The sequence below is a fragment of the Durio zibethinus genome, chromosome 6, assembly GCF_047325235.1.
Source record: "Durio zibethinus cultivar Kanyao isolate XHJ-2024 chromosome 6, ASM4732523v1, whole genome shotgun sequence".
In the NCBI taxonomy this organism is placed as follows: Eukaryota; Viridiplantae; Streptophyta; class Magnoliopsida; order Malvales; family Malvaceae; genus Durio; species Durio zibethinus.
Window position 1 is genome coordinate 1,896,709 of NC_143167.1, and position 11,858 is coordinate 1,908,566.

The 11,858-nt window shown below is 37.5% G+C and overlaps 3 protein-coding genes across 5 annotated transcripts; 2 read left to right on the forward strand and 1 right to left on the reverse strand.

Annotated features, from left to right (window-relative positions):
- The first annotated feature begins 1,851 nt into the window (after positions 1–1,851).
- Positions 1,852–5,951, forward strand: LOC111284215 (WUSCHEL-related homeobox 2-like). Its single transcript, XM_089761760.1, has 2 exons — positions 1,852–3,937; positions 4,502–5,951. Exons 1-2 carry the CDS (start codon positions 3,619–3,621, stop codon positions 4,951–4,953), a joined length of 771 nt encoding a protein of 256 aa, XP_089617886.1. The 5' UTR covers positions 1,852–3,618; the 3' UTR covers positions 4,954–5,951.
- Positions 5,952–6,139: 188 nt separating this feature from the next.
- Positions 6,140–8,586, forward strand: LOC111286594 (uncharacterized). 3 transcript variants are annotated; one of them, XM_089761758.1, is made up of 4 exons: positions 6,153–6,252; positions 6,457–6,546; positions 6,672–8,246; positions 8,364–8,586. In XM_089761758.1, the coding sequence occupies exon 3, from the start codon at positions 6,694–6,696 to the stop codon at positions 8,200–8,202; it is 1,509 nt and encodes a 502-aa protein (XP_089617884.1). In that variant the 5' UTR covers positions 6,153–6,252; positions 6,457–6,546; positions 6,672–6,693; the 3' UTR covers positions 8,203–8,246; positions 8,364–8,586. The 3 variants fall into 3 exon arrangements, with proteins under 3 accessions (XP_089617883.1, XP_089617884.1, XP_022732370.2); XM_089761757.1 differs by having other exon boundaries at positions 6,140–6,252; positions 6,339–8,246; XM_022876635.2 differs by lacking the exon at positions 6,457–6,546 and having other exon boundaries at positions 6,173–6,252.
- A 156-nt stretch (positions 8,587–8,742) lies between these two features.
- Positions 8,743–11,232, reverse strand: LOC111286593 (heat shock cognate 70 kDa protein 2-like). Its single transcript, XM_022876631.2, has 2 exons — positions 10,930–11,232; positions 8,743–10,647 (listed from the first exon to the last, which is right to left on the reverse strand). Exons 1-2 carry the CDS (start codon positions 11,141–11,143, stop codon positions 8,909–8,911), a joined length of 1,953 nt encoding a protein of 650 aa, XP_022732366.1. The 5' UTR covers positions 11,144–11,232; the 3' UTR covers positions 8,743–8,908.
- Positions 11,233–11,858: the final 626 nt, after the last annotated feature.

Below are 11,858 nucleotides of genomic sequence, written 5' to 3' on the forward strand. Positions count from 1 at the left end.
AGTGCTGAGGGGACCCTTTTGAACATTGAAACCGATGGATCAATGAGAACCACCATAGGGTCTAATCATAACCGCTAATGATTCGGCTCATTTTCGAAACAATTCCACTGTGTTGGGCAAATACGGCAAAACGGCAAGTCTAACAAGGTCCCCTTGGTTTGGTACACTTAGCAATGGAACATTTAAATTCTGCCCAATATCAAGGACGAGTTGAATTGATTTTGAAAACAACTTCTACGGACCACTGGCTCGTAAACTCGAGTTTTTTTTATGCTGTTGATGCTGGATTTCGAGTTAGAAGGTCAGAATTTTAAAATTACAAGAAAAAAGTAATAATTAAAAGTAAAAATAAAATATTTTTACGTTTGCATTCTCACACTCAAATCAAATGTTATAATAAAAAAAGATAAAAAAAAATTATAATGTAAAAAAAAATGAGATTGGTAATGTAATATGTGAATAATTTTGTTTATAAACGAAAGATAAAAATAATGAGATAAAATAATAATATTATCGAATAATATAATGTTATATATGTTAAATTGATTTAAAAATAATCAAATCTCTTTAATTATCTGCTGATAATTTTTAATAAAAGAATAAACCAAATTAATTTCTGAACCAAAAAATACTCCAACATACCTCAATCTCCACTTTAAAAATGTCTTAATTCTCCCATTGAAGTAACTTGCAAGGAAAATGTTGAGAACTACCACATGCCCATTGCATAAAGGTAAAAGGACAGACTGTGTTTCCTTATCGATTTCCTTCCATTATCATTGATGAAGTTGCCAAAGCAAGAATGCTGCCTTGCTGGTTTAGTTGTAAAACGATAGATGGTGTTAACTTCCAATTTTCATTATTATAATGTAGTTGGCAAGTCGATTAAAAATGAAGTTTTAACTAGATCAAGTGGATAAGATTAAAAGGAAACCCTTCATTGGTTTATAGTTCAGCTCGACCTTGTCACAATCTTGAAAAAAAAACTATTACATTGATTTCATTCTAGTTTAAATGTTCTAATCATTTTAAGGAAGAACCAAGATATAATTAAATAAACTTTTGAACCTTGAGCTTAGTTTGTTAGATAAGTTTAAAATTTAACATTTGTGATTCCTTTTATCTTTAAACTGTTATTTTTGTATATAAAAAAATTATCTATGAATTTATATTCAATTAATTATTCCCATATTTTTGCCCCCAAGGGATTAGAAAAATAGTTTTCTGAAGTCTTGGACAATTTTGGACCTAAGTAGGGATCTTGGGCCTAAGTTCATGATCAATATTGAGCTTTGAAAGATGGATTCGGCTTTGGAGGTCGGACTAAGTACGGTGAAGTTGGGCTGGAAGCAAAACAGTAAATTCTTAAAAATAAAAATAAAATATACTATTCAGGTGAAAAAAATAAAAAAAATTAAAATTAATTTAAAATTATAACGATCAATTTGATTTTTTTTTATTTAACTCAAATTAAATTCAGATATTAAATATATATATTAATCTGAGATTAAGTTTCATATTGAAAAATAAAAAGTAAAAAATAAATAGAATCGAACTAAATTATATATATTTTAATTTTTATAAATATTTTAAAATTTTATAAAATAAAAATCATAATTTTATATTAAAATTTATTTAAAATATATTAAAATAATATAAAAAATTAATAAATTAAATCGAACCGAATCAATAAAATTCGATTCGATTCAAATTAAATAAAAATTCGTTTTAAATTAAATTATTATCACCTTTACTTAATCATTATTAGTATAACTCATTTAGTATTTATTTATTTTTTTCGGACGTCATACTATTAGCGGTATAAATTTAATTTAGAGCAAGATTGTGAGACTTTTTTTATTAATTACTCCTCGTAAGTTGTCCTTTTTATCATTATTTTGCTTAATTTTTACTGTGCCAACATAAGTCCTGTTTCTAAGTCACTGATCACAAACAGTCTAAACACCCAAATATAGTTTCATTTTCTTTCCTTCAACGGCCATCCATATCCATGTTTGGCTATATTTTACAACGCTTGCAGCCAAAAGTAAAACCAGGTTAAGGAAGCTTGTGTCTTTTGCTGACAAACTAGGTACAGAAAGGAAAAGAAGCGCTCAGATCCCCCATTTAAAGAGATAGAAATAAAGAGATGGCATAGCAATCTGCATCGAATTCCAAGCCAAGGAAAAAAAGAGCAGAGAATAGGGAGGAGGCGGTGGCGGTGGTGGTTGGTGGAGGTTGAGTTTCACGAGGCGGCAGCTTGTATAAAGGTGGCGGCAGCTAGCAGTAGCACTAGTAACAGCGCGTGAAAAAAAAGCATGCATAAGAGTCAGCAAATTAAAATCCCCTTTAAGTCGTGCATGAGCTACACCACCCTATCATCGGCTCTTTTGCTCCCTACTTGATTGACCGTGTGACTGCGCCCATTAATGGCGCGTTGACATCATTTCCCTCTTTTCACTCCTTTTGTTTTTCTCGCTAAACTTTCTTTCTGATCAAATGCTCCCTTCAGTTTAAGCACTCACCAATGACGTTTCATGGGTTCTAATTACTAATTAATTAGTCTTCAACTAAAGTAATCAAAGTTTTCAAATTTTAAAATGCATTATTTATTTCTTTAATGATTCACTTGTCGCTTAAATTTTACTAGCTGTTTCTTTCTGTATTCCCTAATTTAATCGGAACCCTTTTTATCTACTTCATGTTCAAACTTTTTTGTTTAATGCTAGATGAAATCATTCATTGAAAACCATGAAGATTAATCAAATAACTAATGCTTGAACATTTTGTGTTGATGAAGATTTTTATAAAGAAAAAGGCTCAACAATATGAATAGTTAAAACTTACAAGCCATAACCAAGGCAGCAAGCAAAGCGAAGCATATGCAACATGAACCAAAGGCAGAGCAGCTAAACCCCACAAAGCACAGTCACCTAAACCTAGACGATTCAACTTCATCTGCATGCACTCATCTGCTCAGTTCTTACTTCAATTCCCAAAGCTTAGCCCTTACCTACACCTTACAGCCCAACCGGCTGTCTTTTTCCTTTATTTGACGTTTCTACCCTTCCTTTTCTTCAATGGCGTATGTCCTGCGTTTTTCCTTCTCATCATCAGTTTTCTTTCATTCCCGAGATGCAACCATACAGCAACAACTGGTCAAATACTAACATTAAAAAACAGAGCAACGATCTTGGGACAATTTCGTCTTTGTAACTTCTTTTCGTTTTCTAACGAAGAAGACGACGAGAAACCAAAGCCTCCCTTCAGCCGCTACCCGCCATGTTTTCAGAGATTTTCAGCACAAAAAACAATACGCATGTCAATCTCTCTTTCTCTCTTCCATATTTTCCTGTTTGACCCCGTCTTTTCTCTATTTAAAAGAGTACAAAAACCATGCAAATTCCATGCCAATTGCCAAACGCTTTTTTCTCTCCATCTTTCAAGTCATTTTGTCTTGTTTCTTTTATCAAACTTAAAACCCTAGAAGAATCAATAAAATCTAAGAAAATCCATTCATTTGTTTCTCTCTGTCTTCCCAGGATTTGTTCTCCTCTTTTACATCAATCTTTACTCCTCAGAATCCATAACCTCTCTTGACTAAAAAGAAAAGAAAGTATGGAAGGTGGTAACACGGACATGGCCGGCTCTGGTGGAACTACAGGGAATTCAAGGTGGAATCCAACAAAGGAGCAAATAAGCATGCTTGAAAGTTTGTACAGGCAAGGGATAAGGACGCCAAGCGCAGACCAGATACAGCAGATAGCAAGTAGGCTCAAGGTTTATGGCACCATTGAAGGGAAAAATGTGTTCTATTGGTTTCAAAATCATAAGGCAAGGCAAAGGCAGAAACAGAAGCAAGAGAATATGGCTTATATCAATCGCTATCTTCATGGGACTCAACCCGTTTATCCTCCTCCACCTCCTGGCCCTAATGGTTCTTTTCGAAATCCATTTTTTGAGTATTCTTTTTTTTGGGCATATTTTATTTGTTCACCCTTTAACGTTTTACACTTTTTAAAGAAGATCAAAAGAAACTTTGTGTTTCTCCTATTTCTTTTGGGTTTCGTTATTTGTTTTTGTACATTATTTTATTCCAGATACATCTTCGTTCCAAGCTGTCTCTACATGCAGATGGGCTCGATATGTGTGTTAAAGGCTAAATTTAAAGTGTCCATCTCTCTCGCAATTTTATTAGATTGTTTTAGTATTGCTTGAAGCTACTTGGACTTGATTCTTTAATTTCATTCTTTCACTTCGACAGATGATTAGTACTTTCATACCCCTGTCCTTTGCGAACTGATTTGTAGTCTATTTTCATTTCCTGCCTTACAGTTTGTACCCCACAAACAGGTGGACAAAACAAGTGCAGTAAATCCAATTGGAAACATATTTTATATTCCCACATTTAATTTCCTTGTTTTCTCTGTTTTATCCAGGCTTATCCATTTTAACTGTTGTTCAATTAAACATCTAAATTTGGATTTTTTTTTTGTTGCAGGTGTTCGTGGTCCATATTTTTTACAACAAGGTGATCTAGGGTTTTACCCTCAGTGCTCCCACAAGGTTCTTATCCCTGGTGTAGTCAGGAGGAGAGGAAGGCCTGAGAAAATGGAGAAGGCAGGATTCTATGGAGGAGCTTCATATGATCTGGGTCACCAGCATTACAGCACCATGATGCCAGTCCCAGATACTGAAAACTATGAAGGAGTCCTCAACAATGGTAGCAACAGTAGTAATCATGAGACCTTGGCTCTCTTCCCTTTGCATCCAACCGGAGTTTCAGAAGGAAAGGCAACATTAATGTCTTCACTTGGTTCAACTACTTCAGCTGGAAATTCCACTACTCCCTCCAGCTCTTATGAGACTACTGCTGGTATTGACCAAGAAGGCTTTGGTCAACTTCACTTCTTTGATTTCTTATCTTGTCAAGGTTCTTCTGAAAGTGATTGAAAATATGATGGAGGCTAAGAACAACATATGAAGCTAGCTAGTAGAGTCTTTGAAATGTTTCTTTTTACCATTTTTTCCGCCTAATGAGTGGTGAGGAAGGGAAGTTTTTGTCCTTGTGGTATATCTGTTCTTATATTATGTCATTGACTTTTGTGTTTCCTTCTGCCCCAAGGTTCATTGTGGCGAGTATAAGTTGAGTTCTAAGATTAACGTTAAGATCAGAGTAGCCTAAGAATCAGCCTGAAATAGATCCAGCTTAAAGTGGTCTAAAATTCTGCCGAGTTTTTTGTTCTCTATGCTCCTTACAATCTTATTCATTCGGCCTTATGTTTCTGGGCTCTTTAACCTTTTGGACTTGGATCATTGTTAAAAAGCTTGGTCATCGTAATTCTCTGCCCCATCCCTGTATCCTACCTGAACGATTAAACCAACAGTCCAACAGTATTAACCTTTGAAGTCGAGAAAGGTCATTTGTTCTCCCAACAACCAAGCCACAAAGGAGAGACTTCAGCGGGGCCTATGGTTCTAACATTTGATCCTATCTAAACTAATAATTTTAGCATGAATTGACGATTGGCACCATTAATGCAGACTATATAGCTTACTATCCTACCATTCGAGGTATCTATAAATTTATGTGAACTTAAATGAAAACCTTTCTAAAAAGATTGAACTTTAACATATAAGAAAAACGAATTCCTCTTATTATCAATTGGATTAACCCTTGTAGATATGAAATGGATAAGACTTACTGCATATTTGGATAACTAATGGGGACCCAATTAGTGATATGGATGAACTTCAAGATCCACTGTCCCACACCCAAGATTGGCTAGGCTAGCCATGGAAATGTTTGGGCCTTAACTCCTTCGGCAATCCCTATATAAACGCCCACAGCATCCAAATCAGGCTCTTCCCATCCCGAAAGGGCCATGACCCGAAGACCCAAATAAATTAAATTCCAATCCTGGTTTTCTTCTCAAGTTATCTTCCTTCCGTCACCGTTTCATTCTGACCGTTCCTTGCACTTGTCACCTGTCATTTTCTTTCTGTTGTTTGTTTCCTACCAAAATTAAATGCCGTCACCGTCACTTCACGTCACACAAATGACCTCCAACACGCTGACGTTTAGTGTCTCAACAGGACCTAATAATCCCGAAATTAAACGGTATTTTAACGGTAGTCGTCATCTTTGTTGTTTCCTCTTCAATTTCTGTCTGCCCTAGACTCCTGGCTTGTCAGAGACGATATTTGGCTCTCTCTCTCTTGTGGGATTCTATACCAAAAAGACTCAAAAAGGTAAATCTCTCAATATCTCTTCTTGTCATATTCACTTCTTTGTTTTTCTTCTTCTGATTAATAGTACTATTTTTTACTCTTCATAGGATTCTCTCTAGGTAAGGCAAGAAAAAAGGTTTATTTTTTTAATGATATTCATGAATGAAAGTTCATTACTTTGTAATTCAGAAGTGATAGATGGTTGGGTTTCTTTGATTTTGTTAGTTTCACGAGCTTTGGCTTTGATTTGGTGAGATTCCAACTGTTTTTGGTGCTGAAACAAGAAAACTCTTTAGTGGATAAGGGAAGAAAAAGGTGATTCTTTTACGATATTCATCGATGAGTTGAAGTGAAAGATTATTGGGCTTTTTCCTTTTTTTTTGGTTTGATTTGTTAAGATTAAAATTTGTTCTTTGGACTAAAAGGGAATACTCTTATAGTGTCTAAGTAGGTCTTTAAAAGATGGGAGAAGATTTGCTCACAAGCTTGTCTATTGAAAATCACCACCCATCAACAGTTTTATCTATGGATTCAAGTTCAGTCTCTCATGAGGAATTAGATAGAGAGATGAACCGGTCAATTGCTCTTTCTAGACCACCTGATATTAATCTTATTCCTCTATCGGCTGAGCGTAGTCCTCCACAATCATGGAATTCTGATCCATTAGATATGTTAGATGTTACTCTTGGAACTCAAGTCAATGAGGCTGATACGTTGGTTACTGTGTCAAAAAGCGGGCGTAAATGTGCCAAGAGATTGGATAGTGTTTGGGGTGCTTGGCTTTTCTTTAGCTGTTATTTTAAGCCTGTGTTTAATGAGAAATCGAAAGTCAAGGTGACAAGGGACGGAAGTGGAGTTTCAGGGTTTGATAAGTCGGATCTTGACCTAGAGGTGTTTTTGGTACAGCATGATATGGAGAATATGTATATGTGGGTTTTTAAGGAGAGGCCTGAGAATGCATTGGGTAAGATGCAGTTGAGGAGTTACATGAATGGGCATTCGCGTCAAGGGGAGCGGCCTTTTCCATTTAGTGCTGATAAGGGCTTTGTTCGATCACATAGGATGCAGCGAAAGCATTATAGGGGTCTATCTAATCCTCAGTGTGTGCATGGAATTGAGGTTGTTCCGTCTCCCAATCTCAGTGGTCTTGATGAAGAAGAGCAAAAGAGGTGGATGGAACTTACTGGAAGGGATCTGAACTTCTCAGTCCCACCTGAAGCAAGTGAATTTTGTACCTGGAGGAACCTTACTAACACAGAATTTGAGCTTGATAGACCCCTTCCTCCTTTGAAAACTCACCCACAGCCTCTTCCAAAAAAGCTGCTTAATGGATCAGGTTTAAATTTGTCAACTCGGCCATCAAACCATGCAAACGGTAGTGTTATGGATCTCTCCCCTGTCATTAACAAGAGGAAGAAGGATTTGTTTCTAAATGGCAACGACGAAGACTGTTGTTTGCTCATTAATCAGCATAATGATAGGGTTAATGATACAGAGATGCACCCAATTGAACCACCTTGGTTGAATGAGTTTAGTGGAGTAATGAGAAATGTTTATGGTCCGGTTACAGCTGCAAAAACTATTTATGAGGATGAACAAGGATACCTAATTATCATCAGCTTGCCTTTTGCCGATCTTGAAAGGGTCAAAGTTACTTGGTGGAATAATCTGACGCATGGTGTTGTAAAGATATCATCTGTAAGCACAGCTTGCATGCCCTTTATTAAGAGAAATGATAGAACATTCAAGCTTACAGATCCATCTCCTGAGCATTGTCCACCGGGAGAGTTCATAAGGGAAATACCTCTACCAACCAGGATTCCGGATGATGCTAAGCTAGAAGCATATGGTGATGAAACAGGAACTGGTCTTGAAATCATAGTGCCAAAGCACCGAACAGGTCCAGAAGAACACGAGGTTCGCGTCTGCCTTCGTCCTCTCCTTGGACCAAATGAACTATTGCTGTCTTGACTTTCTGAGTGTGGCTTTCATTGGAGAATTGCAAAGATACTGTGGTAAATTTTCTATTATTTTGTGCCAAAGGAAATTCTTTAAGGAAATAAATTTACATATTCCTCCTCAACTGTTGTACTCATTTTGATCTTTATAATGTTTGTCATCTTGCATGATAGCGTCGATCAGGGACTCTTTCAAGCTTCAACGTCGAAATTCGGGTGTATGCCACCTTATCATACATGGATGGTGTATGGCAAGGTGAATGCAATCCCTCATTTCTCCTGTATCTTTTGCTTACTAATATTCTATCAACTGATTGCTCGTTGGCCTGATTTTCTAGCAGATGGATCTATACATATATCTTTAACTTACTGATTGATAGATAGACTTTGTATTTTACCTGCCATATTCTTGCATTATTTCTTTCTATCTCGACGAGCACGTTAGACCCTCGACTCTCAATTTTGCATCCAAGTAGAAAGGAATTAAAACGAAACAAATGAGAAGAAAATATCCAAGGAAAATGAAAACCAAGGATCAACAATGTACACGAAGGAAGCTGTGAAACAGGTCGCTTTAATATATAGTTTTAAACACAGGTGGCTAGTACGAGGAAACGAGAGCTATTACACACAGAAACAACATTTTAGAAAAGATGAAAAGGTTAAAAAAACAACAAAATCCATCTCATAACACCAGACACCTACAAATCACCTCCAGCTTAATCCACTTCTTCGATCTTGGGACCAGCACCGCTTCCACCACCGACGGAAGGACCATCCTCATCCATAGCTCCAGCACCCATATCACCACTAGCTCCCTGGTACATCTTGGCAATAATCGGGTTGCAAATGCTTTCCAGCTCCTTCATCTTGTCCTCAAACTCATCCACCTCAGCCAGCTGGTTTCCATCGAGCCATTGGATAGCTTGCTCAATCGCATCCTCGATCTTCTTCTTATCGGCAGCTGGAAGCTTGGAACTGATCTTCTCATCCTTGAGCGTGTTTCTCATGTTATAAGCATAATTCTCGAGAGCGTTCTTGGCCTCAACGTTCTTCTTGTGTTCCTCGTCCTCTGACTTGTATTTCTCCGCTTCTTGCACCATCTTCTCAATCTCTTCCTTAGATAGCCTACCCTTGTCATTAGTAATGGTGATCTTGTTCTTCTGTCCAGTGGTCTTATCCTCAGCGGAGACATTCAAAATACCATTGGCATCAATGTCGAAGCAGACATTGATTTGAGGAACACCACGAGGAGCTGGAGGAATACCAGAAAGCTCAAATTTCCCAAGCAAATTGTTATCCTTGGTTCTTGACCTCTCACCCTCGTAAACCTGAATCAAAACTCCAGGTTGGTTATCCGAGTAAGTAGAGAAATCTTGTTCCTTTTTGGTTGGGATAGTGGTATTCCTTGGAATCAACACGGTCATGACTCCACCAGCAGTTTCCAAACCAAGGGAAAGTGGGGTGACATCCAAAAGCAGCAAATCTTGAACCTTCTCATTACCCTCACCACTCAAAATTGCAGCTTGTACAGCAGCACCATAAGCAACAGCTTCATCGGGGTTAATGCTCTTGCAAAGCTCTTTACCATTGAAAAAGTCTTGCAACAATTGCTGAACTTTTGGAATCCTTGTAGATCCACCTACAAGAACCACATCATGAACTCTGCTTTTGTCCATCTTAGCATCCCTCAAACATTTCTCCACCGGCTCCATGCATTTCCTAAACAGATCCATATTCAACTCCTCAAATCGAGCTCGGGTAATTGTTGTGTAAAAATCAATCCCTTCATACAAAGAATCAATCTCAATTGTAGTTTGAGCAGTTGAGGACAATGTCCTCTTTGCTCTTTCACAGGCTGTTCTCAACCTTCTCAATGCTCTTGGGTTCCCGCTAATATCTTTCTTGTGTTTCCTCTTAAACTCCTGCACAAAATGATTCACCATTCTATTATCAAAATCTTCACCTCCCAAATGGGTATCTCCAGCTGTAGCCTTCACTTCGAAAATCCCCTCTTCTATTGTCAACAATGAGACATCAAAAGTACCCCCACCAAGGTCAAAAATAAGCACATTCTTTTCCCCTGCACTTCCCGCCTTCTTATCGAGCCCGTAGGCAATAGCTGCAGCCGTTGGCTCATTGATTATACGCATGACATTGAGGCCAGCAATGACACCAGCGTCTTTCGTGGCCTGACGCTGGGAGTCATTGAAGTAAGCCGGGACGGTGACGACGGCGTTTTTAATGGTGCACCCGAGATAAGCCTCAGCGATTTCCTTCATCTTCATCAGAACCATGGAGGAGATTTCTTCAGCGGCAAATTGCTTCTCTTCCCCCTTGTAGGTGACAACAATCATGGGCTTGTCTCCAGGCCCAGGAATGACCTTGAATGGCCACAGTTTCATGTCGCTTTGGACCGAAGGGTCGCTGAATCTTCTACCGATCAAACGCTTAGCATCTGGAAAATAATATAGCAATACCATCAAAACACGAGCACAAAATTTCTTTCTAAAAGAAAATAAGCATTAATCAATAAAACTTTAAGAAGAGAATTTCAGCTATATTAACGTTATTAATTAAAAATTAAAACCTTCAAATTTTAGATTTCCCTCTAGCATTGAACAAAATATGGCCAAAACGGTGTAAAATTGAACGATTGAAGCTAAATATGCAGCGAACGAGTAAAATTGAACGATATTTTAAAAGCTTGTTCAAAGTCTAAAGAGGGCTGAGGACTTACCGAAAACGGTATTGGTAGGATTCATTGCGACTTGATTCTTAGCCGCATCGCCAATCAAACGCTCGGTGTCGGTAAAAGCCACGTAAGACGGTGTGGTTCTGTTTCCCTGATCATTAGCTATGATCTCCACACGATCATGTTGCCAAACACCAACGCACGAGTAAGTCGTGCCGAGATCTATCCCAATCGCCGGACCTTCGCCTTTGCCAGCCATTGCAACTTAGAACAAAACACAAAATAGTAGTAGAAAAATAGCTTAGAAAATTGAAGAATTTGAGAGAGAAATTTTCCAGAGACTTTGATGAGAGCTAAGAAGAAATTTTGTTGTTTTATAACGCAAGTTTGATTTCTGGAAAGTTCTGGTCGTGTATTTTCAGCCGTTGGATCAAGAATTCTAGACGGTTCAAGATTTTTTCATTTTCCTTCTTCCGCTCCATTTGGAGGTGCCAAGCTTGTCTAGGGAGTTCCAGAGCTTTCAGTTTCGAAATCTAAAGTAACATGTGCGACACACGCTCCTGAGATATCATGCCCGTTTGAAAAGCAACGTCAAAACTTTATGGTACTGTTGGCGGGTAGGATTTTTCTGATTGGCTACTCGTACTGTTTGCCACGTTATTCACGATTGGGATTGGCTAATCCAAGTGGATTGTTTGGCCGTGTCAAATTTTGGAATCCTCCTTTGCTTAAGAAAAGCCTCTGATTAGTTTCCACTTTCCCAGGTTCTTTCCCTTTTTGGTTTTAATTTTATACGATACAAGTTTATTCTTGAGATTATTCCAAAAAAAAATTATTACACCTCAAATTAAAATAATTTAATTTTAAAGAGTAAAATAATTTCCAAACAATACAATTTATCTTAATAACTCGCAGTAAAACCAATGTTCAAGTTTTTTTGGCCAATCCTATGTTCAAGATTTAAGTCATTATTT

Coding starts and splice junctions, on each gene's coding strand:
- LOC111286594 (XM_089761757.1), top strand. CDS start 6,694: ATGGGAGAAGATTTGCTCACAAGCTTGTCTATTGAAAATCACCACCCA.
- LOC111286593 (XM_022876631.2), bottom strand. CDS start 11,143: ATGGCTGGCAAAGGCGAAGGTCCGGCGATTGGGATAGATCTCGGCACG. Junction 10,648..10,929: donor TCCTACCAATACCGTTTTCG/GTAAGTCCTCAG, acceptor ATTATTTTCCAG/ATGCTAAGCGTTTGATCGGT.
- LOC111284215 (XM_089761760.1), top strand. CDS start 3,619: ATGGAAGGTGGTAACACGGACATGGCCGGCTCTGGTGGAACTACAGGG. Junction 3,938..4,501: donor TCCACCTCCTGGCCCTAATG/GTTCTTTTCGAA, acceptor TTTTTGTTGCAG/GTGTTCGTGGTCCATATTTT.